At 40.9% G+C, this 27,621-nt stretch overlaps 1 protein-coding gene and 2 long non-coding RNA genes across 6 annotated transcripts in view; 1 reads left to right on the top strand and 2 right to left on the bottom strand.

Moving 5' to 3' along the window:
• Nucleotides 1-1,020: 1,020 nt before the first annotated feature.
• LOC135575723 (uncharacterized) lies at nucleotides 1,021-10,340 on the bottom strand. Its single transcript, XR_010466982.1, has 2 exons — nucleotides 8,694-10,340; nucleotides 1,021-7,359 (listed from the first exon to the last, which is right to left on the bottom strand). It is a non-coding gene; the product is annotated as an uncharacterized LOC135575723 (long non-coding RNA).
• LOC102098553 (myosin-1B) lies at nucleotides 2,707-25,404 on the top strand. Of its 3 annotated transcripts, none has more exons than XM_065034460.1 (40): nucleotides 2,707-2,765; nucleotides 2,998-3,046; nucleotides 5,625-5,862; nucleotides 5,944-6,087; nucleotides 6,410-6,566; nucleotides 7,092-7,119; nucleotides 7,217-7,331; nucleotides 7,981-8,073; nucleotides 8,187-8,250; nucleotides 8,333-8,431; nucleotides 8,532-8,635; nucleotides 8,714-8,852; nucleotides 10,115-10,233; nucleotides 10,350-10,499; nucleotides 11,172-11,342; nucleotides 12,028-12,337; nucleotides 12,958-13,031; nucleotides 13,279-13,366; nucleotides 13,453-13,570; nucleotides 14,369-14,492; nucleotides 14,578-14,714; nucleotides 15,437-15,692; nucleotides 16,976-17,218; nucleotides 17,321-17,497; nucleotides 17,580-17,725; nucleotides 17,814-17,904; nucleotides 17,992-18,381; nucleotides 19,014-19,140; nucleotides 20,014-20,132; nucleotides 20,422-20,618; nucleotides 21,036-21,219; nucleotides 21,300-21,465; nucleotides 21,637-21,761; nucleotides 21,961-22,269; nucleotides 22,360-22,563; nucleotides 23,482-23,607; nucleotides 23,703-23,873; nucleotides 23,960-24,064; nucleotides 24,344-24,439; nucleotides 25,106-25,404. In XM_065034460.1, exons 3-40 carry the CDS (start codon nucleotides 5,659-5,661, stop codon nucleotides 25,256-25,258), a joined length of 5,823 nt encoding a protein of 1,940 aa, XP_064890532.1. In that variant the 5' UTR covers nucleotides 2,707-2,765; nucleotides 2,998-3,046; nucleotides 5,625-5,658; the 3' UTR covers nucleotides 25,259-25,404. The 3 variants fall into 3 exon arrangements, with proteins under 3 accessions (XP_064890532.1, XP_064890531.1, XP_013225694.2); XM_065034459.1 differs by having other exon boundaries at nucleotides 2,748-2,765; nucleotides 5,647-5,862; XM_013370240.3 differs by lacking the exon at nucleotides 2,998-3,046 and having other exon boundaries at nucleotides 2,748-2,765.
• LOC110356623 (uncharacterized) overlaps nucleotides 15,509-27,621 on the bottom strand; it is a 132,780-nt gene continuing 120,667 nt past the window's right edge. For both annotated transcript variants that reach the window (XR_010466980.1, XR_010466981.1), the window contains 2 exons: nucleotides 20,005-20,114; nucleotides 15,509-15,909 (listed from right to left, as the gene is read on the bottom strand). This is a non-coding gene — a long non-coding RNA (uncharacterized LOC110356623). The remainder of the gene's footprint in view (nucleotides 15,910-20,004; nucleotides 20,115-27,621) is intronic.

Here is a 27,621-nt window from a genome sequence, read left to right as displayed (position 1 = left end):
AAGAAAGTTACAGGTTGTGGAAATTTGCCTTTCCAATGTAATTTTGAAAATTCTTTGAAAAAATTTTCTCATAATACCTTTTGAGTCTTCAACAACCCCAGGTTCCAGTATAAGTTGGGGAATGACCTATTAGAGAGCAGTGTAGGGTAAAGGGACCTGGGGGTCCTGGGGACAGCAGGATGACCATGAGCCAGCACTGGGCCCTTGTGGCCAGGAAGCCAATGGTACCTGGAGTGGATTAGAAGGGGGGTGGTCAGTAGGTCAGAGAGGTTCTCCTGCCCCTCTGCTCTGCCCTGGGGAGACAACACCTGGAATATTGTGTCCAGCTGTGGCCCCTCAGTTCCTGCAGGACAGGGAACTGCTGGAGAGAGTCCAGCGCAGCCACCAAGATGCTGAAGGGAGTGGAGCATCTCCCGTGTGAGGAAAGGCTGAGGGAACTGGGGCTCTGGAGCTGGAGAAGAGGACACTGAGAGGGGACTCATTAATGTTTATAGATATGTAAAGGGTGAGTGTCAGGAGGATGGAGCCAGGCTCTTCTTGGTGACAACCAGTGACAGGACAAGAGCTAATGGGTTCAAACTGGAACATAAAAGGTTCCACTTAAATTTGAGAAGAAACTTCTTCTCAGTGAGGGTGCAGAGCCTGGCCCAGGCTGCCCAGGGGCTTGTGGAGTCTCCTTCTCTGCAGACATTCCAACCCACCTGGACACCTTCCTGTGTAACCTCATCTGGGTGTTCCTGCTCCATGGGGGATTGCACTGGATGAGCTTTCCAGGTCCCTTCCAACCCCTCACATCCTGGGATTCTGTGAAAATTATGGTCTTTTTTTTTTTTTTTCTATTTGAAAAAACCTTGGAGATAAACACTTTTCACCAAATGTCAGGTTTATGCCAGTACCACTTATGACTGTGGGAAAACCGTGATTTTTCTGTTTGTTTGAGTGTTTTTGTTTTGGGTTTTTTGTTTGTTGTCGTTGTTGTTTTGGTTGGTGAGTGGGTTTTTTTGTTTTGTTTTGTTTGGGTTTTGTAGCCAGTTTTAATCCAGGTCAAAACTGCATGCACGAGCAAGATGAGACAACATAGAGAGTCATTAAAATACCTGAAATTCAGAGTGAATTCCAGTTTTCAGACAATGGAATTGCATTAAAGGCATGAAAGAAGTGCTGTTTTATACTCAGGTGAGGATCTAGCTGTTAGGATTAAGCCATAGGCTTCAGACTTATTCCTCACCGTGAATTTACTCCAAATGTGAAGCTAACCTCTGCTGATTCCCTCCCCACCCCCAGGATTACAGTGCCATCACAGAAACACAGTCATCTGAGAGAAGAGGAGGAAGGAATTTCCTCACTTTCTGCAGACCACTGAGTAGGTGATGCTAAGAGGGAGTGGAGCACAGCAGGTGCTGTAAGTGAGGAGGCAGTACACTATGGGAACAGGTGAAGCTGCTGATATGTGATGCAGTTCAGATGGCCTTTTTTTGTCATAGGAACTGTAGTTTGGAAAATGAAGGCCAACACATGACCAAAAAAAATAAAATAAAAATCAAGATCTGTTGCATGAGGATGAAATTGTTTCCCAATAAAGCACAGGCGTTCCACTGCCCTCTTCACCACTTCCCTCCTTGTGCTGTTGCAGAACATGGGTAACCTCCTCCTTCATCTGGTTGGGGAACATCCCAGGGAACAGCACAGTAGATGGGCTTTTTTCACATACTAGCAGCTCCTTCTGACAATAACTGCCTCTCTTCCAGACTACCATAAGACATCACTGTTTCTCTGTTTCTCTTCCAGAAAAATTACATTTATTAATCCTTTCCTTCATCTAGCAAACTTATCCTGCAAAAGCAGTGCTGAATGACTCCTATTTGTTGAGGCAGCACTTATTTCTCCTGCCTCCAGGGGGATATATGCCTTAAATTCTGTTCAACATTTCCATCGTCCTGTTCCTATGATCTTTGAAACACTTCAGCCCCAGAAACAAGAGTTGAACTTCTATGGCTTTCCTCTGGGATCTAATTCAGTGACTGGTCTTAGAGGCTTCTATCTCCAACTCTAGACTTACCTTGTTTTGCTCTTTTATTGGTCCTTGTGCCCATGGTGACTTATTGTTATCCCCTTTGAATCACACCTCTATATACTTCCTCTTCCTTAACCACATTTCCTTCCTTATCACTACCTTCAGACTCATCCTTTCCCCTTTCCTTGCCTTACCTTTGGTCCATTTTACTACTTGGTCATTCATATTATCCCTTGATTCTCGTTCCTGTGAGTTCTGTTCCTACTAATATGCTTCCTATTGCACTGGGATTTCCTTCTTCTGACCCACATTTCAGTAGAACCCCTCATGCTTTTTCAGATTGCAGACGCAGAGCATTTGCAGCACGCAGGAGCCTGTGCCTTCGCCTCTCCATCCCTACATGTTTTCTCATTACAATATACTGGCTCTTAGTCTTCACTTTCTCTGCTCAAGTCAGCATCCAATGGATTACAGTACTGATGTAGCCCCTTTCATCTCCTTTATCACACCCTCCTGCTTCCCCCTCTTCTCAGGTTCTCTTGTCAAATTATTTATAGGACATTGATTCACAGATCTGTTATGTCTAATTATATCCATTCACTTCTAGTATGAGTGGCAATTCTGATAGAAGTTGAGATTGCCAAAAATGTTTTGACCTAAGGAAGAGGAGGTGGTGGCTCCATATGCAGATCAGACACTATAAAAGTGCCTTGGGATCAGTGTGTCTTGTCCTTCCTCAGAAATCTGTAAGGTAAGTGTGTCAGAGGTTTTGGACAGGGAGCTGGGGGATGAAGGGAAACTGGCCCTGCATTCCACAAGCACCAGTGCATTCCTACAGAAGCTCACATTTATTCAGTGGGCGACTGCCAGTGTCAGCTGGGATTTTCAGTCTGCTTTTGAGGCATCCATATGTTTTATGTCTCTAAATTTGCTCTGGAATTCTGTGCAGCAGTAAGAAGGAAGTTGCTAACTGTGTTTTGCAGCACTGACCAGCTTCCAGTCTGTGAGTCATTCATCTTTTCTCAAAAAAAGGTAAGATCTTGATTTATTCACTCTTTAGGAAGAGATAGAGATGCTCTAAGGTAGGACTTCTATATAGGTGTGTTGGCAATCCCTGTATTCCTTTTATTTATGTACATTTTAAAAATACTGTACAGGAGTTGGACTGGGTTGCCGATATCTTTGCCACGAGATTCTCAAAGACAGAGGTCTTAAAAGTACTGACCACTGCTGCATCACCCACATTCTCCCCAGGATTCTTCCACAAAGAGCGGTTTCCTACATTATCAGACATTAGATCCTAAGCTTAGAAGAAACGGTTTTAAGAAGAGAAGCCTCATCAGGAAGTAGTTTCCAGTTACTTGTCCATAAATTACATATATTCCTGAGGCAAACAATTTCTTTTTTTTTACATTTTTGTTTAAATATCAAGAGTCATTGGCACTAGCTGTGAAGCAATGGGAAAAGACATTGTATTTAAATAGCATTAATGATTTTTTTCACAGGGAAGCTTGGGGAATGGGGCTAGAATGTTGTGTATCAAAACATCAAAGTGCTAACAGAAGGCATTTCAGTCTGACCTTCCTTATAAGCTTGCTCATGTTATGAAAATATTGCACAATTGTAATATAATTACATAAGAAAATATTAAGAATCACAGGGAAATGATACAGTATGATACGTATTCAGATAACTAGAAAAACAGAGACGAAACAGCAACTAAATTCAAAATTTAAAATACTTGCACACAGGAAAATTAACTGTTCATACTTACTTTTTTACTTTAATTTCTATTAATTTTGTCAAATATTTTCACTGCAATATATCCCTCAAAATTATAAACTGTCAACAAGCTATCATGTGTAAAGGATATAACTAGCATGCTTTGAATAAGTGGAGGAGAGTTAGCATAGCACTGATTTCAGTAGAAAAATCATATAAAACAGGCAAATGAAAATAGTCACCCAATACTTTAAAAAGGGAAACTACTGGCATATAAATATATATAGACATAAATATTATATATATAATATAAACAATATAATATTAAAATGTATTTTTATATAAAATATGCTCACATAATGTATACTAACATGCTATGTATAATATGCATTGTAATAATACCATAAAGGTACATTCTAATAATAATAATAGCATACAATATCTATACAAAATACTATATACAATATATATATGCAATATACATAACATACACTAATATACTATAATATATACTTACATAATACATACTAGCATAGTATGCACTAATATATATAGTATTATTCCTGTTAGGAATCTTGTAAAAAATGTGAGATATTATAGGCAATGATAAAACTGCTGGTGAAAGACTGGGTACATTTTAGAGCCTTATTTAATTATTTTGTGAAATGGTCTCATTTGATTAATAACACTTTAATGAAATGGAAAATCATGTAGTTAGAAACAAAATGATCAGTCAGGAGATTGTACCCACGTATTTGAATTGATAACAATAAGTTGTGCAAATCTGTCTTTGACGGCTAAGAACACAAAATAATATTTTTCATGGTTAAGTAGGGGAATACTGGGTAAAATGAGTTTTACAATGTACAAAAATACCGTGTTATTAAAATATTCTTTACGTTAAGCTGGCAATATTGCAATGATGAGGCTGCTAAATGATAAAGGGTTCGAAAAAGAGCTTAAAGTTCAAATACCTTTCCTGAAATCAGAGTGAAACTGTTTCTCAAAGAAAAGTTAACCAATTATTTGATTTTCACCTAGAGGTCTGCCATAGGTAAATGTATTGACAGAGAAATGATCTGCTTAATTTTTTTGAGAAAAGCTGCTCAAAATCCAAATTCTAGGTGATAAAAATGAGATAAAATTAGGATAAAAAATGTAAATTTGAAACATTATTCATTTTGGAACAATATACCTAAATTCCAGTAGCACAATTGCATGAAATTTTTCAGTGAAGAAAATAGTTTGGCAATAATAAACAGAGTTAATGATAATTTTTTTAATACTTTTTTTTAATACTAGTGAATGAATGCAAGATTACTCGATTTCTGTTATGAAACACATCAAAGCAGAGAACATCAGCTTTGTTTGTTAGCAGATGGATCTGTGTAATAATTGAAATGTTTGACAACTTGGGCTGTTTTATCCTAATGGAATGCATCTAATGAGAAGTGCTAATAATATTATCTCTGCATATGCAGTGTACTGTGCTTCTTCCAGTATTTTATTGTAAACAAATCTCATAATCCGAAAGGTTCTAAACAAAAATTACTTGAGAGGGCTTCCACAATTCCAAAATTGGGAGTATCTAGTGAATGCAGTGTTTAGAGCTTTTGAAAGGATCTGTTTATCCTGTTAATTCAACAAATGAAAATGAAAAACAAAAAGCATTTCTCTGTAAATGCAATCGTCCAACAGGCCTAGAGATCTGACTACCAAAAATTAATGAAAAGGAAATAAAATTATGGAACAGAGCTCTTAATTAGCATAATAATGAAAGAGTCAACTCAATCAGTTGACACATACGGCAGAGCACCATCTAATCCACTGTGTTGTAAGAGTCTTTCTTCTATCATGCTCTATTATAAGGTATTTTCTACCCTCACAGATACTTGCTGCATTATCTCTAGTACACAGCAGCCATGTCGTCAGACTCTGAGATGGCGATCTTTGGGGAGGCAGCTCCTTACCTCCGAAAGTCAGAAAAAGAGAGAATCGAGGCCCAGAACAAGCCTTTCGATGCCAAATCATCTGTCTTTGTGGTACATGCAAAGGAATCCTATGTGAAAAGCACAATCCAGAGCAGGGAAGCAGGGAAGGTCACTGTGAAGACTGAAGGTGGAGAAGTGAGTAAAAGGCTTGAGAATAAAATTTAATCCTCCTGTGGACTTTTAGATGTCAAATATGTATCTTCTTTTCTTTGGCAGACTCTTACTGTGAAGGATGATCAAATCTTCTCCATGAACCCTCCCAAGTATGATAAAATTGAGGACATGGCCATGATGACCCACCTCCACGAACCTGCTGTGCTGTACAACCTCAAAGAGCGTTATGCAGCCTGGATGATCTACGTAAGTACCAGCAGAAGGAGACAATTACTAGTGAAGACACCTTTCAGTCTCTCTGAAGATCTTCTTCAATCCTTGTCTTCTTCTTCACTCATTTTTCTATTTCTTCTTTCTTTCCTGCAAGTGTTTTCTTCTTGCTATCTAAATCCTCTTACTCTCATTCCTTCCCACTTTTGCCTTTCCTTGTTGTATGCCCTTTCTCATCCATTGTCTGATTCTTCCATTTCCTTTCACTACCTTGGTCTCCCCAGAACCTGATTCACCTCTGCCTTACCTGTAACTCTCCTCAGCTCTCCAACATCAGCATCCTGTCTCCCTTTTTTAGACCTACTCGGGTCTCTTCTGCGTCACCGTCAACCCCTACAAGTGGCTGCCGGTGTACAACCCGGAGGTGGTGTTGGCCTACCGAGGCAAGAAGCGCCAGGAGGCCCCTCCACACATCTTCTCCATCTCTGACAACGCCTATCAGTTCATGTTGACTGGTGAGTGCTTGACCTGCTTCACAGCAATCTAAACCAAAAGGCCTGTGACAAGCCAGTTGAAAACACCAGGGAGCTGCATGATTAAGAAATTGATCAAGTTAAGCAGGAACTCAGTTCAAGCAAAACTGACCCAATAGCATGTGTGGACCAGCAGTGTGTATTATTTGCACTTAATTGTAGGAAATTCTACACTCCCCCACTGTAAAAATACTACTTGACTTTCTTACCTTTTTCTATTGGTGGGACAGAAAGAATTATAATTACATATAATCCTCTATCTTGAATACAGATAGTCACTTTCATTAAATTTCATGACAAGAGCTGTGTGAAGGGCAGCTCATGTGAAGACCACATGCCTCTGCATCCATTTGCTTTCTACTGTTGGGGCCCAAAAAGGAATTGGGCAGTCTTGGACTACTTGGACTTGAGAGAAGCCCCAACTTCCATTACAGCTTCACTTCTCATCCAGCTCAGCATTACCCAGGTCAACCACTAACACCATCTTTCATTCTGTCTCATTCACAGATCGCGAGAACCAGTCGATCCTGATCACGTACGTACACTCCCTGCTGGGTCCCTGCGGGGCTGCCCGGTGCCAGGGGATCTCCTGCCTGACCACACGCTCTCTGCTTCTCTCTTTGCTTTGACAGCGGAGAATCCGGTGCAGGGAAGACTGTGAACACCAAGCGTGTCATCCAGTACTTTGCAACAATTGCAGCCAGTGGGGAGAAGAAGAAAGAGGAGCAGCCATCAGGCAAAATGCAGGTGAGGTCCTGGGGATAGGAACCTGCAACTACACAATTTATTTATGAGCTATATCATAGAATCATAGAATCATTTTGGTTGGAAGAGACCCTTAAGATCATTGAGTCCAACCATAACCTAAGTCTAGCACTAAACCATATCCCTAACAACCTCACCTACGTATTTTTTAAACCCCTCCAGGGATGGTAACTCCACCACTTTCCTGGGCAGCCTGTTCGAACGCCCGGCAACTCTTTCTGTGAATCAAATTTTCCTAATATCCAATCTGAAACTTCCCTGGTGCAATCTGAGGCCATTTCCTCTCATCCTGTCACTTGCTACTTGGGAGAAGAGACCAACACCCTCCGTGCTCTAACCTCCTTTCAGGCAGTTGCAGAGAGCGATGTCTCCCTTCAGCCTCCTTTTCTCCAGGCTGAATCCCCCAGGTCCCTCAGCCTCTCCCTATCAGACTTACGCTCCAGCACTCTGACCAGCCTCATCATCCTCCTCTGAACTCCACCAGCACCTCTTGTAGAGAGAGGCCCAAAACTGAAGCCAGGATCTGAGGTGTGACCTCACGAGTGCCAAGTAGAGGGGGATGATCAGAGCCAGGATGATGTTGGCCTTTCTGGGAACCTGGGCACACATAACAACAAGATTTGTATTTTAGGGGACGCTTGAGGATCAAATCATCAGTGCCAACCCACTGCTGGAGGCTTTTGGTAATGCCAAAACCGTGAGGAATGACAACTCCTCACGCTTTGTAAGTTGTTGTCTGAGACAAAATTACTTTTTTCGCATCAGCACCCAGACTCACATATTCTTGCAGTCAAGACTGGTAAAATAGTTCTCAATTGACTTTCCTGCCTCCTTCAGGGTAAATTCATCAGAATCCATTTTGGTGCCACAGGGAAACTGGCTTCAGCTGACATTGAAACATGTAAGTGACTCTCCTGGCCTTGTCCCTTTCCTTCCAACCTTCCTCAGTTCCTGTGCTAACTCCATACTTCTGCTCTTGCCAGATCTGCTGGAGAAGTCCAGAGTCACTTTCCAGCTCAAGGCAGAAAGAAGCTACCACATCTTCTATCAGATCATGTCCAACAAGAAGCCAGAGCTAATTGGTAGGAAAAATCAGTAATTTCTCTAGACAAAGGCCACGAAGTAACACTTACAGGCCAATTACCTTCATTTGATCTGTATGTGTTGGGTCCTTCTTTTCAGAGATGTTACTGATCACCACCAACCCATATGACTATCAGTATGTGAGTCAAGGTGAGATCACAGTACCCAGCATTAATGACCAGGAAGAGCTGATGGCCACAGATGTAAGTAACACACAGTTTTCCCAGGTTGACTCTGGCCTTTAACAGGCATGGTACTTACTCTAGTGGTTCTTTTGTTAGAGTGCCATTGACATCCTGGGCTTCACTCCTGATGAGAAGACAGCCATTTACAAGCTGACCGGGGCCGTCATGCACTACGGCAACCTGAAGTTCAAGCAGAAGCAGCGTGAGGAGCAGGCAGAGCCGGACGGCACAGAAGGTACATCAGTTAATACTGCAGCTGTGGTTTATATGTTCTACATTTCCTGTAGAGTCTTGGCAAGTCTCTAGGACTTTTTTTTTGAAAAATAGACATCTAAGATATGTCTATCATGTTTGCCTTGCCCAATATGGTTCAAAGGTGCATTTGTGGAAATACTTCCCTGAGACTAGAGTTATTTGCATATATCATAAACACATACTGTTAACATTGGAGTTTTTTTTCCTTGAGTTTTGTGTGTGTGTGTGTGGTCTGGAGTTTTTCAGGAAAGTTAAGACAAATGAAAATGACTGCAAGTAGTGCAATAGTGACTAATCTGATAATGATAAATAATAATAGTAGAACCAACTACAAATAATAGTTGTAATCGTTTCATGAATATATCCAAAGGAAAGATTTATAGAAGAGTATAATAGAATTAGATTGCTATTTCAACATTTAAAAATAACTGTAAAAGAGTTAAATAAAATGTAAGTTCCATTTTCATTCTCGAATCAAGCCTTACTTTTTTTAGTGATGAGTGTACATTAAATACTTAGTTGTAAATATCACACGTAATAGAAGCAGCTCAAAATCAGCATCTGTATATATATTCTATAATAAAGTCTGGCCTTCTCGCATTAAAGGATTTTGTAAATAGCACTGGTGTTTTGTATCATCATTGCTGTGAAAAGAAATGGAAAGTGACAAGAGAGTATATCCAGTGCTCCAGTGCTTGTATTTAATAGTCTAGATTGAGAGAAAAAGAGAGCTGAAAAAGACCTATGTGTGTGATACGTGTCCATAGGGACAATGTGATAACAGTATGAAAGTTGGGTGAAATTTCCTTTTCATAATTTTGGCATAACATTTCACTAATCTATCTCTCTCAATCTAATGACAGTCGAGTTTCACTGACTATTTTTCTGTACACTTCACTATCTTCAGTACAGCGTATTTCAGTACCAACCAGTTTCTTTTTTTCCAATTCAGAATTTGTGGGTTGTTCGACCTGCCATTTTCATGGCCCTTTGCCCTTCCCTTTGTCTAGTCACTTGTTTCAAAGTTGGCATGTTCTTTGTAAAGGCATTTGGAAGAATCTTTACATTTAAAAAATCATCTAAATTAAATGGGAAAAAAAAAACAGTAAATCAAGAAAAAATATAGTATTTTAAACTATGTGACAAATTACATGCGAGTTCTGCAGAAACTATTCTGAATTACTACCAGATACATCTACTGGAGAGCTACTACTTGACCACACTGTATGTCTGTTTCCTCAGTTGCTGACAAGGCTGCCTACCTGATGGGTCTGAACTCAGCAGACCTGCTCAAGGCCCTCTGCTATCCCCGAGTCAAGGTTGGCAATGAATATGTGACCAAGGGTCAAACCGTGCAGCAGGTGAGAAAGAAGAGATGACAGGGGAAAAAAATGACATTAATTTAAAACTTTGAGCTTTCTCTTTTGCCCTGGATGGTAACTTTTCCTTTTTTTTTTTTTTTTTTTTTTTTTTTCAGGTGTACAATTCAGTAGGTGCCCTGGCAAAATCTGTCTTTGAGAAGATGTTTCTGTGGATGGTTGTTCGCATCAACCAACAGCTGGATACCAAGCAGCCCAGACAGTACTTCATTGGTGTCCTGGACATTGCTGGCTTTGAGATCTTTGATGTAAGAGGAGGATTTCCATACCAGTTTCCTGGAAGGGGCATTAAGAAACTGTGATAGACTGGAGGGGGTGGTGGTGGGGGGTTGTTGTTTGTTTATTTGTTGTTATGTGGTGGTGGTGTTTTTTATTATGGATTGTTTCTAATTATTGGATAATCCTGACATTCCTGTAGGAATAGCATGCTTCTTGTTCTCATGGTATTTATTATCCCAAAAAGTTTAGGGGTATTTACAGATGACTGTTGTCACATGTAGAGCTGAAAATTGCATTGGAAACTGATATGAAAATGTTGAACTGATACGTAACAGAAGAGATTTTGAGGAAGTTAAAATGTGCTATCTTGAAGGAAGATTTTGTTAATGCTGAGGTCAGATTCCCTCTGAATGCTGGGGAACAGACTGGCAGTGGAGATGAATTCAAGCAGATGAAAAGCTGGACTTGGACTAAGCTCTATAGCTCTTTTCAGAGCTCAAAATATGTAGAGATAGTGCCAGAGCCTGAAAGGGTAGGTATATTAGAGGATAGGATGTGCCAGTCACCTGCCCAGTCCCATGACTAGAAATTCAGGCCCCCATCATGGAGAATTTAATGGGCTGAAAATTAAACACATTGCAAGTGGGAAGTGTTCCTGGAACTGAACTTCTCAAGTAACTAAAGCTCTTTGCCTTCTGCAGTTCAACAGCCTGGAGCAGCTGTGCATCAACTTCACCAACGAGAAACTGCAACAGTTCTTCAACCACCACATGTTCGTGCTGGAGCAGGAGGAGTACAAGAAGGAGGGAATTGAATGGGAGTTCATAGACTTTGGGATGGACCTGGCTGCCTGCATTGAGCTCATTGAGAAGGTTCTTGGGCCCTACACACTTGATAGTTTTCCAGATGTAAAATGTAAAAGGAATCTTCTATGCTAATTAGACCACTCTAATGTGTGGCACTCACACTTAAAGCAGCACATGACATGATCTTTTCTGAGCTCCAAACATTTCACATACATCTTCATTTTTCTATTATTTCACTGTCTGCGGGATTCTGTCATGAAATGCATATGGTTTACACGGGGCAAAAATTTCAGCCCTAGTCACTGTTCTGGAGTTCATTATCAAAGGCATGCATTTTTTGAATGCATGCAGACTGAGTAAACACACCGAGCAACTTCTATTTTAATATGTTTAAAGAAATTTTCTGTCTTGTTTCCAAGAAAAAAGATTTAGGAAGTATAAACTCTTCCTTACATCTGAATGCTACTAATTTCATTCATTGTGCTTTCCATCTTCAACTAGCATGCACGTAGTTAATTACCACATGCTAGATCTTTATTACAACACAACCATGAAACTTATGGGTGAGCTTGTTTTCATATAGCTGATGTCATATCCAATAACAAAATGTCCTTCTCAAAAAACCCTAAGATTACACATTCTGAGGAGGATTTTTTGTATAATGCTGGTCTTTGGTTCCTCTTTCTTATATGCCTTCTCTCTGCTTCTTGCTTCCATGCTTTCTTTCTTCACTTGTTGCTATTTTTTCCAGCCCATGGGCATCTTCTCCATCCTGGAAGAGGAGTGCATGTTCCCCAAGGCAACTGACACCTCTTTCAAGAACAAGCTCTATGACCAACATCTGGGCAAGTCCAACAACTTCCAGAAGCCCAAACCTGCCAAAGGCAAGGCTGAGGCTCACTTCTCCCTGGTGCACTACGCTGGCACGGTGGACTACAACATCACTGGCTGGCTGGAGAAGAACAAGGACCCTCTGAATGAAACTGTTGTGGGGCTGTACCAGAAATCATCCTTGAAGACACTGGCCTTACTCTTTGCCTCTGTTGGTGGGGCAGAAGCAGGTGATTTTTTTTAATCTATTGTACTATAATTTACAGGAAAAAAAAAAATATCGCAATATTTTGCAATAATACTTACATCTCAAAAACTGAAAACCAAAAACCTCATCTACTTTTTGGAACACAGTCGCTCCGACTAGTAAAGGATATTACACTTCCTTAGAGACCTTAATAGATCTGTAGGTTTTAAGACCAGACAGCTGAACTACAACTTCAACAGAGGTTAGCTGACAAACCAGATTTCTGCAGTACTCCAGGGAATACAACCAAACGTATCAACATCCTGCTAAACTTATGCATATCCTTAGATGTAAAGGTACATAAAGACTGCATTTGTTATATTCACTAGAGATTTATTTAATTCCTTAAATATCTTACTATGCAAAATGTTATTTCCTGTTTGCATTTTCTTAACTTTAGCTTCAAGTCATTAGATTTCATTCTGCTATCATCTGAAAAAGTCTTCTATCGTAACTTTCAGTACTGTATGCATTTGCAAATTTTCATCATGTTATTACCTTTTCTGTTTTTTAAGATGAACACTAACTGCATGCTTTTGGGTTTTTTTGTGTGTGTGTGTTTGTTTGGTTGGTTTGTTTTGTTTTGTTCTTAATATCGTTTAGAGAGTGGTGGCGGTGGCAAGAAGGGTGCCAAGAAGAAGGGTTCTTCTTTCCAGACTGTCTCAGCTCTTTTCCGGGTACTGTAGTATAATTTTACATCATTGTCAAATAAAAATATATAGAAAATATGGCTTAGAAAAGATTTAGATTGAGCTAATACACAAAATGTTTAGAAGGCATAAAGGCACATGTTTCTTAATAAAGAAGGATCCTCTCTGAATCCTTGGAAGTATTCTTTCAGAAGTGCCCAAAAGTACTGATCATCTGATATTGAGATTGTGTAAGTGACCTTTTTAAACACAAATCTTTGCTCTTGCTCTTAAGGAAAATTTAAACAAGCTGATGAGCAATCTTCGAAGCACACATCCCCATTTTGTGCGATGCCTTATTCCCAACGAAACAAAAACACCAGGTAAGTTGTTAAAGTCTAAAGATGTGATAAATCTGTTCTTCTCTGTGCAGTGCAATGAAGTACTAATTCATTATGTCATTTGTTAGGTGCCATGGAACACGAGCTGGTGCTGCATCAGCTGCGGTGTAACGGTGTGCTGGAAGGGATAAGAATTTGCAGGAAAGGATTCCCCAGCAGAATCCTCTATGCTGACTTTAAACAGAGGTCAGATTCCATGTCATCCACCCTCCACCATATTCGCCAATGCTAAATAATTTGCATTTCCTAATTGTTTTAACTACTATGGGAGTTGTGGGAAGAGTTCATTGTACCTGCCTTTAGGCATGCAAAAGTCCAAGAAACATCCAGTTTCTTTCTATAGTTAAATAAAAGAACAGGCATTTTCAAAGTGCAGTTATTTGTTCCTGTCCTTGATTCATATTCTGGTATGGGATAAAGCATTTTTTAAATAACTAGACAGAAATGAAGCTGACTAGCTTAGACTTAGTTAACTTCTGGGTAGCGAAGTAAGATCACTTGTAGCCATCAGCATAGAAATGTGAGTAAAGAAACCACAAGATATTCTAGACTAACTTGTTGGAAATCCAGATAAAATAAAAATAATGTGCTTTTTGTTCCACATCAGCTTGAAAATACTCAGATAGTATGTCCTGCCACTATTTTGGATGAAGACTTGCTTCTCTCCCCATATTTTGTTTTTTGCACATAAAGTTCTCATTTGGAGTTAAGATATTAGATAACAGGATGTCAACACTTAAATATGGAAATCAGTACCCATTCTGTCCCAAGAATTTCTGGACTAAGGAAAGTACAAGGTTTTTCCTAAAAACATATTTATCCACGAAAATATGATTTCTAAACAATGGAATAGAGTTCAGACTTATTTACCTCTTTTTCACAATTGATTCCTCTTCAGAGAATCTTAGCAGTGGCATCAGTTGGTACAGGTTTGATTGAGCTTTCAGGAATGTGACCTTCTTCATATTCTACTTCCTCCCATAGGTACAAGGTGCTTAATGCCAGCGCCATCCCAGAGGGACAGTTCATCGATAGCAAGAAGGCTTCTGAGAAGCTTCTTGGGTCAATCGATGTGGACCACACCCAGTACAAATTTGGCCACACCAAGGTACAACCCCCTCTTGTTTCACCCCCTGTGTGCCTGTGCTTTGCTCTGCCTGACAATGATGTGCTGCAACATTCCCTTTCTCAAGGTGTTCTTCAAAGCTGGGCTGCTGGGACTGCTGGAGGAGATGAGGGATGAGAAGCTGGCACAGCTCATCACCCGCACACAGGCCTTGTGCAGGGGCTTCCTGATGAGAGTGGAGTTCAAGAAAATGATGGAGAGGAGGTAGGTATTTATACTTACTTGGCCTGCTGAGCCAATTCTTATCAGATACCAATGACATAAACAAAACTGAAAATAAGCTGATTCTAGCCAAATCTCATCTATTTCTCATTAATTCAGCTTACCAATGTGGATGTATTTGAGAGTATACCATGGCAGCAGATGAAGCAGTATAAAATCCCAACTTATGAAAAACATGTTGTTTTTAAATCAACCTTCACACTATTTTTTGCTAAATCCAGCAAATGGCTACATTACATGTATGTCCAGAAACCAGATATCTAGTAAAAGCTGATTTTTTTCAGGTCACCATTATAATAAAAGGTGAGAAACACACACTTCTAGCACAAGACAAGTATCCTCTTCCCTTGGATAACTTTCATGAAATGGACCAAGTCAAGTTCTGGAGGTGTTCCTTTTTGTTGGCCATGAAAGTGAGCCAAACCTCTGGATTTCAAAAGTGTCCATACTGGTTGACAATCTACATCATACTAGGGAGTTTTCTTCAGAGAAATACACACTGTTTGTAGACTAAATATATTAAAATAATTCATAAATATATACTTAATAATACATAATAAATATTTTATAGACAAAGACATATACAACTATAAGTATAAATTACTATATGTAGAACTTCATGTTATGCTTATTAACGTATAGAATTAACTATTTATTATAAATGTTAATATAATGCAATATAATGTATTTTTATTACCTCTCAGGGAGTCTATCTTCTGCATCCAGTACAACATCCGTGCATTCATGAATGTGAAGCACTGGCCCTGGATGAAGTTGTTCTTCAAGATCAAGCCCTTGCTGAAGAGTGCAGAATCTGAGAAGGAGATGGCCAACATGAAAGAGGAGTTTGAGAAAACGAAGGAAGAGCTTGCAAAGTCTGAGGCAAAGAGGAAGGAGCTGGAGGAGAAAATGGTGAAACTGCTGCAGGAGAAAAATGACCTGCAGCTCCAAGTGCAGGCGGTGAGTACCACTAATGTTTTTGGTTTGTAATTTTGATATGTTCTCAACTGATCAATGATGGTAGTCTGGACATCCTATAAACACCTTTTAGTTGGAGAATCACAAGAGAATTCAGGTGAAGTAGGAGAGGCTGAGAGTGTCAGGCATTTCTCTAGCATTTATGGTCCCTGTCTCCTCAGGAAAAACAGTGATGAAAGTGGAGTCCTCCCCTTTTTCCCTGGAAATAAAAAGGTAGCATCAATAATCCCCTTAAAACAGTCTCTACCAGCAAGGACTAGGATTTGTCTGACCCCATTTTCATGTCTACAGTCTAAAAGTCTGCATCTGAGCTAGTAGTCTCAGGTTTTCCTTCATCTTCAGCAAGGAGAAGCTCATCCTCTTTGAGTATTATACAATTAATAAAAAAATGTAAACTTTTTTCGTTGGATGGGCTGCATCTTGACATCGTGGCAGACATGAGATCTACATGAGGTATACATGATCTACATGAGATAAACCCCAACCTAGCTATCTTGTTAAGCTATAAAAAGTCCTCTGCCTGGATGGTATCGTTACTCTTCACTACAACAAAGAGGAGAAGAACAAGCAGTATGTAGAAAATAAAGACTAATTCTCAGTAACTTGCATCTTAGAACGTGTGTAAATTCAGGTAGTTGACACTGCCCTGGTAAACATCAGACTCCCTTCCAAACTTTTCTTCTTGACCACAAGGGCTAGAAACATGCCTGATTCAAGTATTGCCTTTAAAACAGTGATCTTAAAACAATTTTTGTCAAAAACTGGATAATAAATTCCTGCTCAGTAAATATTTTGGAGAGAGTTGTAATGAGAATTTCTCAGCTGAATGTCGGAGGTTTTAGCACTCAAGTTTAAAAAAATGTATGCTAAAAAAGTCTGTCTATATAATCTACTGAAGACTAATCTGTCTTCAGTAGAACGATATGCAGTTTCCAGTCCAGTCAAATGCAATGTAGAGTAAAATGGTGAAAAGATACAGGGGAGATACTGCCATATCTGATTTCAGGGTCTATCTTCAAAATCAATATTACAGTTTTCAAATAAAATTACATACCTAAAAAATGCTCAGAGCCCATATTTATAGCATGATAACATATTCCTTTGTTTTCTGAGATGGAGGCAGTCCAAAGCAAACAGATACTCTGATAATAATAACTTTTAACTACAAAGTACACTGTAAAGCTGCTTCGAAAATAATTTCAATTTTTAAAATTAGTAACAAAAACTAATTATTTCTTTTAAACATTTAAATAAATTGTGTGTAGGAAGCTGATGGTTTGGCTGATGCTGAGGAAAGATGTGACCAGCTCATCAAAACCAAAATCCAGCTGGAAGCCAAAATCAAGGAGCTAACAGAGAGAGCAGAAGATGAAGAAGAGATGAATGCTGAGCTGACAGCCAAGAAGAGGAAACTGGAGGATGAATGTTCAGAGCTGAAGAAAGACATTGATGACCTTGAGTTAACACTGGCAAAGGTTGAAAAGGAAAAACATGCCACCGAAAACAAGGTATGAGGCAGAACCTGTCACTCGCGCTCCAGAAAAGAGCACCCCGCTGTTATGAGACTTCTGTTCCTACTTGCTTTATTGACACTTGCTCCCTTCTCAAAGGTGAAAAACCTGACAGAGGAGATGGCAGGTCTGGATGAGACCATCGCCAAGCTGACAAAAGAGAAGAAAGCCCTCCAAGAGGCCCATCAGCAGACGCTGGATGACCTGCAGGCAGAAGAGGACAAAGTCAACACGCTGACCAAAGCCAAGACCAAGCTGGAGCAGCAAGTGGACGATGTAAGAACAAATGTATAGGGGGAGATCAAGGCTGTTACAAATTCAGCCGCTATCAGCTGAGCACTGATGGTCTTCTCTTTAGCTGGAAGGGTCCCTGGAGCAAGAGAAGAAACTGCGCATGGACCTTGAGAGAGCTAAGAGGAAACTCGAAGGAGACCTGAAGATGAACCAGGAATCCATAATGGATTTGGAAAATGATAAGCAGCAGCTGGATGAGAAATTAAAGAAGTAAGCATGGCTGTGGGACATCTGAGTGCTGGGCTGGTCACACTTGTCTTTTTCCTTTGAGCTCTAACATGGTTTGATTTGCCCCAAGGAAAGACTTTGAGATCAGCCAGATCCAGAGCAAGATCGAGGATGAGCAAGCCCTGAGCATGCAATTACAGAAGAAGATCAAGGAGCTTCAGGCAAGTCTCTATTCCTTCCCCTCTCTCTCCCAGTCTCAGGTCAGGTAGGAGGAGGCCCAGGTGTGAAGGGTCCCCAACGTTCCACAGGCCCGTATTGAGGAACTGGAGGAGGAAATTGAAGCCGAGCGAACCTCTCGGGCAAAAGCCGAGAAGCATCGTGCTGACCTCTCCAGGGAGCTAGAGGAGATCAGCGAGCGCCTGGAAGAAGCAGGAGGGGCCACGGCAGCTCAGATCGAGATGAACAAGAAGCGTGAGGCAGAGTTTCAGAAGATGCGTCGCGACCTGGAAGAGGCCACGCTGCAGCACGAAGCCACGGCTGCCGCCCTGCGCAAGAAGCACGCGGACAGCACAGCTGAGCTTGGGGAGCAGATCGACAACCTGCAGCGAGTGAAGCAGAAGCTGGAGAAGGAGAAGAGCGAGCTGAAGATGGAGATTGATGACTTGGCCAGTAACATGGAGTCTGTCTCCAAAGCCAAGGTACTGAAATGTTTCTTTGCAGTAATTCAAATATAGTCAAGTATTGATATTATAATATAGAAATTTAAGTTAGTCATACTTTAAAATAAATAGTTGCACTTTGCAAATTTAATTTACTTTGTATATTTCAGTATTAGTATAATAATATATTGTGTCCTTTGGGTAAGAGTTTCAAAATTTAACCTGAAGCATCTAATCTAAGGTGCTTTAGGGCCTCATTGCTTGGTTCAGAATATTATGGTACTGACCTTATCAGGTTTTAGTTTCTTCTAAAATAGAAAATTACTCCTGCCATATGCTTTCCTTTTTACTCATAGTTTTCTTTTTCTTCCTTAAATACTTCAGTAACGTAATCATTAAGAGCCAAACATAAATTTAAGGTAATTTTTTGTGTTACAGTGTCCCATCATCCTTTTTATCTATTGCAAAAATGGAGTGTACATTAATAAGTTACAAAAGTGTTGCAATTAGGGATGCAAATTTCACAGAAACATGTATCAGTTAACTGAGACATTTTAACTTTCCTTCTAAATCATTAATTTATTTTTATTTCCCCTTTGTAACAGTTCAGATTGTCAGTAATTATGTGTTGAATCACCGATCATCTTTAATGTTGTTCTTCATGCAAATAGGCAAATCTGGAGAAGATGTGTCGCTCCCTAGAAGATCAGCTCAGTGAGATTAAGACAAAGGAAGAGGAACAACAGCGTACAATTAATGACATTAGTGCTCAGAGATCTCGGCTGCAAACAGAATCTGGTAAACACATTTTTATATTTTAAGAGAACACCGTATATGACTTGGGGCTTTAAAGAAATGGGTTAGAAAGACCTGGAGGTCTAGCTGAAAACCAAGATGAACATGAACCAGAAATGTGCTCTTGTGACAAAGACGGCCAACAGAATCCTGACCTGCATTAGGAGAAGAGTTGCCAGCGGGTTAGCAAAGGGTGACCCTTCTCTCAGCACACGTGAGGCCACACCTGGAGTGCTGTGTCCAGTGTTTGGCTCCCCAGTACCAGAGAGATACAGACAATCTGGAGCAAGACCAATAACATGATTCAAGGACTGCAACAACCTCCCCAGGGGTGTGGTAGAGTCCCCACCACAGGAGCTCTTAAGACACAACTGGACAGGATGTTAAGTAATCAAATCTAGGCTCCCTTTCCCATTAAACGTTGGGACAGATGACCTCTCAAGGTCCCTTGCAACTTGGACTTTTCTATGATTCTCTGACTGGAGCTTCAAAGAAGAATTTCTATATTTCATAAGCTAGACTTCATCCTTCTACTTCCCATAAGACATTCAGGAGAGGAGAGTGATATACCTGAGCACATAAGCCATATACTACTACTTCTGTAAGCTTAAGGCTTGAAATGACCACTGAACTCAGTGCAAACATGCAGTAAGACGAGTCAGATATTGGACAAGGAGGCATGACGTATCTCATTTCTTGCCTCTAAGATAAAAACTTTGGCATACTCAGAGATATGGATAGGTATTAGTGATTAGGATTTCATGAAAGAAATAAAATTTTGTTCAACTCAAAACATTTTAATGTGCATTCAATTATCAAGGTTAACAATTTTAAATAAGTCATAAAAAGTTATTTTATTCATCTGACCTTTCCCAGGCGAATATTCACGTCAGGTGGAGGAAAAAGATGCTCTGATTTCTCAGCTGTCAAGAGGCAAGCAGGCATTCACCCAACAGATTGAGGAACTCAAGAGGCACCTAGAAGAAGAGATAAAGGTGAGAAGTCTTCCCAAATTTTGTATTAGCCAGATGCCTCCTGTCTAGGAGGAGATTTGGATACATATGAAATCACAGAATCAACAAGATGAAAGAGAAAAAAAAATGCCACCAAAAATCTTCCCTCTTCCCTGCAGTCTATCCATTAATTCTTTTGCAGATTCCCAGATCTTCATTTCACATTCAGCAGCTTGTCATCATGCTCACAGCAGGATAATCCCGTGTCCATCACCATGAAAGATTTCAATGCACATTTGCATTCAATGTCACACTACTATTTTTCCCCCAGGCCAAGAACGCCCTGGCCCACGCCCTGCAGTCTGCTCGCCACGACTGTGACTTGCTCCGGGAACAATATGAGGAGGAGCAGGAAGCCAAGGGGGAGCTGCAGCGTGCGCTGTCCAAGGCCAACAGCGAAGTGGCCCAGTGGAGAACCAAATACGAGACTGACGCTATTCAGCGCACGGAGGAGCTGGAGGAGGCCAAGTATGTGGGGAAGGTGGGGAACAGTAGCAGACTAAAAACAGAGATCAGAGGAGACAACCGTGATATTGTCAGGAAGAAGCCAATGCTCTGCTTTGGGGTAGAGATATTGTCAGGAAGAGAGGACATATAGCCCAGAGTAGTATGCATTGGGAACAGCAGAGGCAGCAGAGCTCTTCAGATGCAGAAGAGCAGAGAGATGGTTATGAGTGCAGAGTGAATAGAAAAAAGAGTGAAGTGCTGCAGCCCAGGATTCAGACTTAGAAATACAATGGCTGACTGGGAGAGGACCTACACCTCTGTGTAAATGGGGATCACACACCACCAAGGGGCTAAGCGTGCTCCCGTGAAAAACATACTGGCTGCACACACAGGCTCCTGTATCCTTCCTCACCTGGAGCTGTGCTTGTCTCCTGCCAGGAAGAAGCTGGCACAGCGCCTGCAAGATGCAGAGGAACATGTTGAAGCTGTGAATTCCAAATGTGCCTCCCTGGAAAAGACAAAGCAGAGGCTGCAGAATGAAGTGGAGGACCTGATGATTGATGTGGAGAGATCAAATGCTGCCTGTGCAGCTCTGGATAAGAAGCAGAAGAACTTTGACAAGGTCTTTTGGGCTCCAGACGTGGGGTTCCTGAGCAGAGCATCCCCTCCGGATGGTCAAACTCACACCTGGTTTCTCTTCAGATCCTGGCAGAATGGAAACAGAAGTACGAGGAGACACAGGCTGAGCTGGAAGCCTCCCAGAAGGAGTCTCGCTCTCTCAGCACGGAGCTCTTTAAGATGAAGAATGCCTATGAGGAGTCCTTGGACCACCTGGAAACGCTGAGGCGGGAGAACAAGAACTTGCAGCGTAAGTGCCTGGCCCTCTGCTCCTGGCAGGGCTTTCTCCTGTCCAGCACTACGCACCGCTGCACATGGGTCTGTGCCTGCAGGAGGGCAGGGATGTCTGTCACCTTGGTGTGACAGGGCCCTTCCCATTGCGCTCTGTGCCTGACCATGCCATTGGTGTTTGTTCCCACAGAGGAGATTTCCGACCTCACGGAGCAGATTGCAGAGGGAGGAAAGGCGATTCATGAGCTGGAGAAAGTCAAGAAGCAGGTTGAGCAGGAGAAATCTGAACTCCAAGCCTCCCTGGAGGAAGCTGAGGTACCTGGCATTATTTGTTGCTCTCTTACACACCTTTTATACCTCATTATAATTACTCTAAAGTTATTCCAAGACACAAGAGGAAAAGAGTGTTTGCATAAAAGTGTTTATATATCATCTAAACATAGTAGTCCTTTTTACACAGAGCTTCAGGTTCTACAGTTGTCACATTAAAAGTATTCTAATTTATTCCTTCCAGGCCTCCCTGGAACATGAAGAGGGGAAGATTCTGCGCCTCCAGCTTGAGCTCAACCAGGTGAAGTCAGAGATTGACAGGAAGATAGCAGAGAAAGATGAGGAGATTGACCAGCTGAAGAGAAACCACCTCCGAATTGTGGAGTCCATGCAGAGCACCCTGGATGCTGAGATCAGGAGCAGGAATGAAGCCCTGAGGCTGAAGAAGAAGATGGAGGGAGACCTAAACGAAATAGAGATCCAGCTGAGCCATGCCAACCGCCAGGCTGCAGACGCACAAAAGAACCTGAGGAACACCCAGGGAGTGCTCAAGGTCTGTTGCCTATGGAGAAATAGCTTAGCTGTTATTTTCAGTGCCAAAGAGACCTGCCTCATCTTACAATTTCTTTCAATGGCTCTACAGGACACCCAGATACACTTGGATGATGCTCTGAGGACACAGGAGGACCTGAAGGAGCAGGTGGCCATGGTGGAGCGCAGAGCAAACCTGTTGCAGGCTGAAATTGAGGAGCTACGGGCAGCACTAGAACAAACAGAGAGGTGTAGAAAGGTGGCTGAGCAGGAACTGATGGATGCAAGTGAGCGTGTGCAGCTCCTCCATACCCAGGTTAGCTCACTTGGTGAGAAATGGCACTCTTGGTAAGAAGGAGAACACTTGTATGCTTTATTCCAGTCACCATTGGAGGCCCAGCTTTGAAATAGAGAGTTATCTTCTCTGCAGTTATCATCATTATACTAAAAGAGATCTTTGCTGAAAAAGTGTGTACACTGTCTACGTTCCCAGGTTGCATTTGATGAAACCTGTATTTCTACCTTCTTTACATCCTAACATAATCTCCAGAGGAAAGACACTTAGTAACATGGACCAGATTTTTTTGGTCACACATGCCAAATGATCTGCCCTCTGAGCAGTCAGAGACTGAAACTCTGAGACTAGAGCAACATTCATTCCTTGCTCAGTTGAAATGCAGCATTAGGGAATCCTCAAAGTCCTTCAAAAACATACTTGTTCACTCTAGCAAGAAAGTGAGGATGAACTCCTGGCTCTGATGTAGCCCATCTCAAGCAGACTTTGGTATGAACTGAATGTAATAGCAGTAATCCAGCAGTCAAATGCTGAAAACTATGGGAAGTGTCTGGTTTCAATTGCTGGAAAGATTTTGGCACGTTACAAATTTTTCTCTTCTCAGTTGATAAGAATGGATTACTCTTCACTGATTGTGTTGAAGAGAAGGCATATCACTTTATTTTTATTCCTTTCCTGTGCCAGCCTTGGTGGGTGAGATGTGGTAAGGATTATATTTCTAAGTACTGTTTTTCAAATTAAGAAAATGAATTGTTGGAGGAAAAAAAAAAAAAAAACAACAAACCAAAAAAACACAAAAATGTCCCCCAGTGATAAGAAATTTTACATTAAAATCTGTGGTATTGATTTTTCACATAATTATGCTTTAAAAATCTAAAACCCCCTAATATTCTTGAAAGAATGAGCTAACAAAACCAAATCTCTGATGCTCTTCGACAGAACACCAGCTTGATCAATACCAAGAAGAAGCTGGAAACAGACATTACCCAAATTCAGAGTGAAATGGAGGATACGATCCAGGAAGCCCGCAATGCTGAAGAGAAAGCCAAGAAGGCCATCACAGATGTGAGTCGGGGGCTCCTTTCATTGCTGATGCTGGATGTATTCTCCTTCAAACTGTCTGCAGCCCCCAAATGGACTTGACCCTTTGCTCTCATCAGGCAGCCATGATGGCAGAAGAGCTGAAGAAGGAGCAGGACACCAGCGCCCACCTGGAGAGGATGAAGAAGAACCTGGACCAGACAGTGAAGGACCTGCAGCACCGTCTGGACGAGGCTGAGCAGTTGGCCCTGAAGGGAGGCAAGAAGCAAATCCAGAAGCTGGAGGCCAGAGTGCGTAGGGCTGCTCTTTGTACATGAGTGAACATGTCACATAAGCAGCCATCAGGGAAGCTCCAAAGATGGGCTTGTCCTTGCAGGTGCGGGAGCTGGAAGGGGAGGTTGATGCTGAGCAGAAGCGCAGCGCTGAAGCCGTGAAGGGTGTGCGCAAGTACGAGAGGAGGGTGAAGGAGCTGACCTACCAGGTAAGGCAGGAGGTCTCCTTGGGTTCACACACCCTTCTAGCAGGAAGCCAAAATACAGTCTTCAGGGTTTTATTTCTGTCCTGAGTCAAAAAGTTTGAAAGGACAAGACTGAGAACATCAGAAGACATTATCTTTCTGGTAATGCTAGCAAGATCCAGCTCATTACCTCATCTTACTGCACAGCAATTGTCCATAAGAAAGGTATCTCTCTGTTTTATATAGAGGGAATTTAAAGAGGAGGGGCAAAGAGGTGCTTCTCTTTCTCGTTCTTCTCTTTAGTCTGAGGAAGACCGGAAGAACGTTCTCAGGCTCCAGGATCTCGTAGACAAGCTGCAAATGAAAGTTAAATCCTACAAGAGACAAGCTGAAGAGGCTGTAAGTATTGCTGTGTGCAGAGTCAGTCCCTGCCCAAGTGCAGGTGGAATTCTGTGTTGGTGTTTTTTTTCCCTGCACAGCTCTGTTTTAACCCTTAATTTCTTTGTCTTTTTCCTGCTGTGCACGCAGGAATGAACAGCTGAGCAGCTGTTCCTACTGAACATTTTAGGAGTTTAGAAGGGTGTAGAATACATGTTCTGTGAAATTTATTGTATCACTGGGAAGAACAGCAAAGGCTCAGGTCAACATTGTGCGAGTAGTTCTATGCTTCCTTTCACTTTCTCTACTTCACATTTCTACCTAGAAGAAAAAAAATACCTTCAGAAAATGTAATACACCATTTATAACTGTTATAACAGTAAATTAATTGAAAATTATTTAACGGAAATAGCTGTAATTCTATGTAATTATTCAAAAACTCCAAAGTGCACTTCATATTAAGAAAGGGATTCCTGATTTATCTTATTACCCATCTAAACATTTAGCATTCAAGGTATTTCTTTGGATTATTAGACAGAATTACACACTAAAAGTTTCTTTTGTTTGTTTGTTTGTTTGTTTGTTTCATTATATAAAGGCAAAATACCACAGCATGTCCAGCGCAATATTACAGTAGGAACATCATTCAACATGTAAAACCTATTTTATCTCTTTTCTTGCGTCCAGGAGGAACTGTCCAACGTCAACCTCACAAAGTTCCGCAAGATCCAGCACGAGCTGGAGGAAGCCGAGGAGCGGGCTGACATTGCAGAGTCGCAGGTCAACAAGCTCCGAGCGAAGAGCCGGGAAATTGGCAAGAAGGCAGAAAGCGAAGAGTAAAAGTCTCCAGTGGTGGGAAGTGAAAGAGAATTGCACAAAATGTGAAACTCTATCACTTTGATTTTGTAATCGCTGCTTAGTCCTTCATCAATCTCTAGATAATTGATGCCTAGATAATAAAAATTGTAGATGTTTTCCCATGGAAATAATGAGAAATCTGCTGTTGTGTTTTAATCATTACCCTGAATTCTTATAAGGTTTACACTTTTCCTTACTTAGTTAAATTAATTCAATTGAAAATCTTGCTTCAAACTGTTTCAGCCACTGTTAAAGTGTTCTCATCAGACATCCTACTTCATTGTCACAGTGGAATTTTATCTAAGACTTCCTTAGGGAAAAAAAAATCATTATTTCTTTGCAACAGGATGTAATTATCCTTCATAACTTCTGCTTTAGTGATACAATAGATTTTAACACGAAGGTACTGCACCGTCCAGTAATCCAGCCCAATAACTGACAATTCTATTAAATCATGTGTCTTATTTGCAAGATCTTTTTCAGGCTAAACCTCTTCAGTCCTTCAAGCTTCTTTCAAACATAGTTTAGTGGGCACCTAAACCTAAAATGAGATCTGCTTTTAACTTTCATTCAGGAAAGTGATGTGCAAACCAATGTTGCAAGCGCAGAACAACCAGCTACATCATATAATCGTTTATTGTCCATATTCTGCTCCCGAAAGCTCCCTGAATCTTCCATGCTGGTCAGGCAGCCATTTGGGTAATCCACATAGCTTTGCATAGCATGGCCTCACTTGAAATGTGTGTTTTCATTTACTATACATATCAGCACAGATCAGAGAATCCATGGTCACCTCTTAGAAAACAAGAGGAAATAGGTGTCACTTTCCCTGTTACAATCTAATACTTGGAGCATTTGTCCTTTCGTAGTGTGAAGGGATTTGAACCACTGAGACCTTCTTAGGATTGTATCATATTCGGCCTGGAAATAAGACAATTGGAAAAGCCAAATGAACCATTCCTGCTGAAGATGTACTGCTATGCCTGCAATTATTATTATCTACACTGAAAAACGTTAAAACGGGATATTAGAGAAAATACTCCTCTGGGAAAAGGATGTCAAGAGAAAATGGCCTCAAGTTGCACCAGGGGAGGTTCAGATTGGATATTAGGAAAAAAATTCTTCATGGAAAGGGGTGTCAGGCATTGGAACAGGCTGCCCAGGGAAGTGGTGGAGCCACTGTCCATGGAAGTGTTCAAAAGACCTTTAGACAAGGTTCTTAGGGACATGGTTTAGTGTCAGAGTTAGATTATGGTGGGACTTGATGATCCTGCGGGTCTCTTCCAACTGAAATGATTCTGTGATTTGATAGACTGATCAGCACTGGTGTCTCATGGGCCTGTTCAACTCCTTTTTCAATTGGTATGTCGCAGATGGAATTTTTACACGGCTTTGATTTAACAGCAATTTAGGATATATTAATACCTTGTGGTCTATTACAAAGGTTGCGTAATTACTAACTGCACTTAATCATCAGCCAGTTTAACAAACTGATTCAATCAAATTTGTTATAATAAATCAAAATAGCAACTTATTAAAGATTGGTAAATGGTAAGGTTCACACTAAACTTACAGCAGGATTTTCTTAACTAAAACACACACACACACAAAAGGGTAAATTCAAACACATGGACACTCTAACAGACAAATAGACAGACAAAACAGTTCTAAAATCAGATCACACACACACAGGTTAATCTATGATGAAAATTTCTCTTTCCTGAGTTTTATAAATTACCCATTTTATGTGTCGACATTGATCAGCAGGCGATCATCAAATCACAGAAAATTAGGCCTTTGGATCTTTGGGAAATCATCAGTAGATGATCGTGGAATCTATGTGAAATCGTCAACAGATATGTACATACATCTATGTGTATGTATACCTACACACAGAGATATATATGTATGCATAAATTGCATACAGTAAATACAGTAATATGTAATGTTTCACACATGTATCTTATAAACTTGGAAAGCCAATGAGGAATTTAGCATTTCCACCTTCAGTGTGGGTTTGAATACTACTCATTAAACAGAAACAAAGGGGGAAATTACTCCGTAGCTCTCAGTCACTGAATGCTGTCTTTCATGTGTCTTAAATTAAGAATCAGACCTGTACAAAGCAGCTAAAGGTTGTATAACCTACTACACAGTCAGAAGTGACTGCAGTACACTGAACACCAGTCATAATTCTGTCTTTTCCTAATCTTTCCATGGTTAGGAAGCTTAATAACTATATTTTATTTTAAGAGGAAACAGGAGGGTTGTGAACGACCGGTAAACTATTTAGGATGATGTTCAGCTCTGAGAACTGCAATATTGTTTATTCTGACCTGTGAGAT

This window comes from Columba livia, chromosome 18 (genome assembly GCF_036013475.1).
Source record: "Columba livia isolate bColLiv1 breed racing homer chromosome 18, bColLiv1.pat.W.v2, whole genome shotgun sequence".
NCBI lineage: Eukaryota > Metazoa > Chordata > Aves > Columbiformes > Columbidae > Columba > Columba livia.
This window is presented reverse-complemented; position numbering and strand designations above follow the sequence as displayed.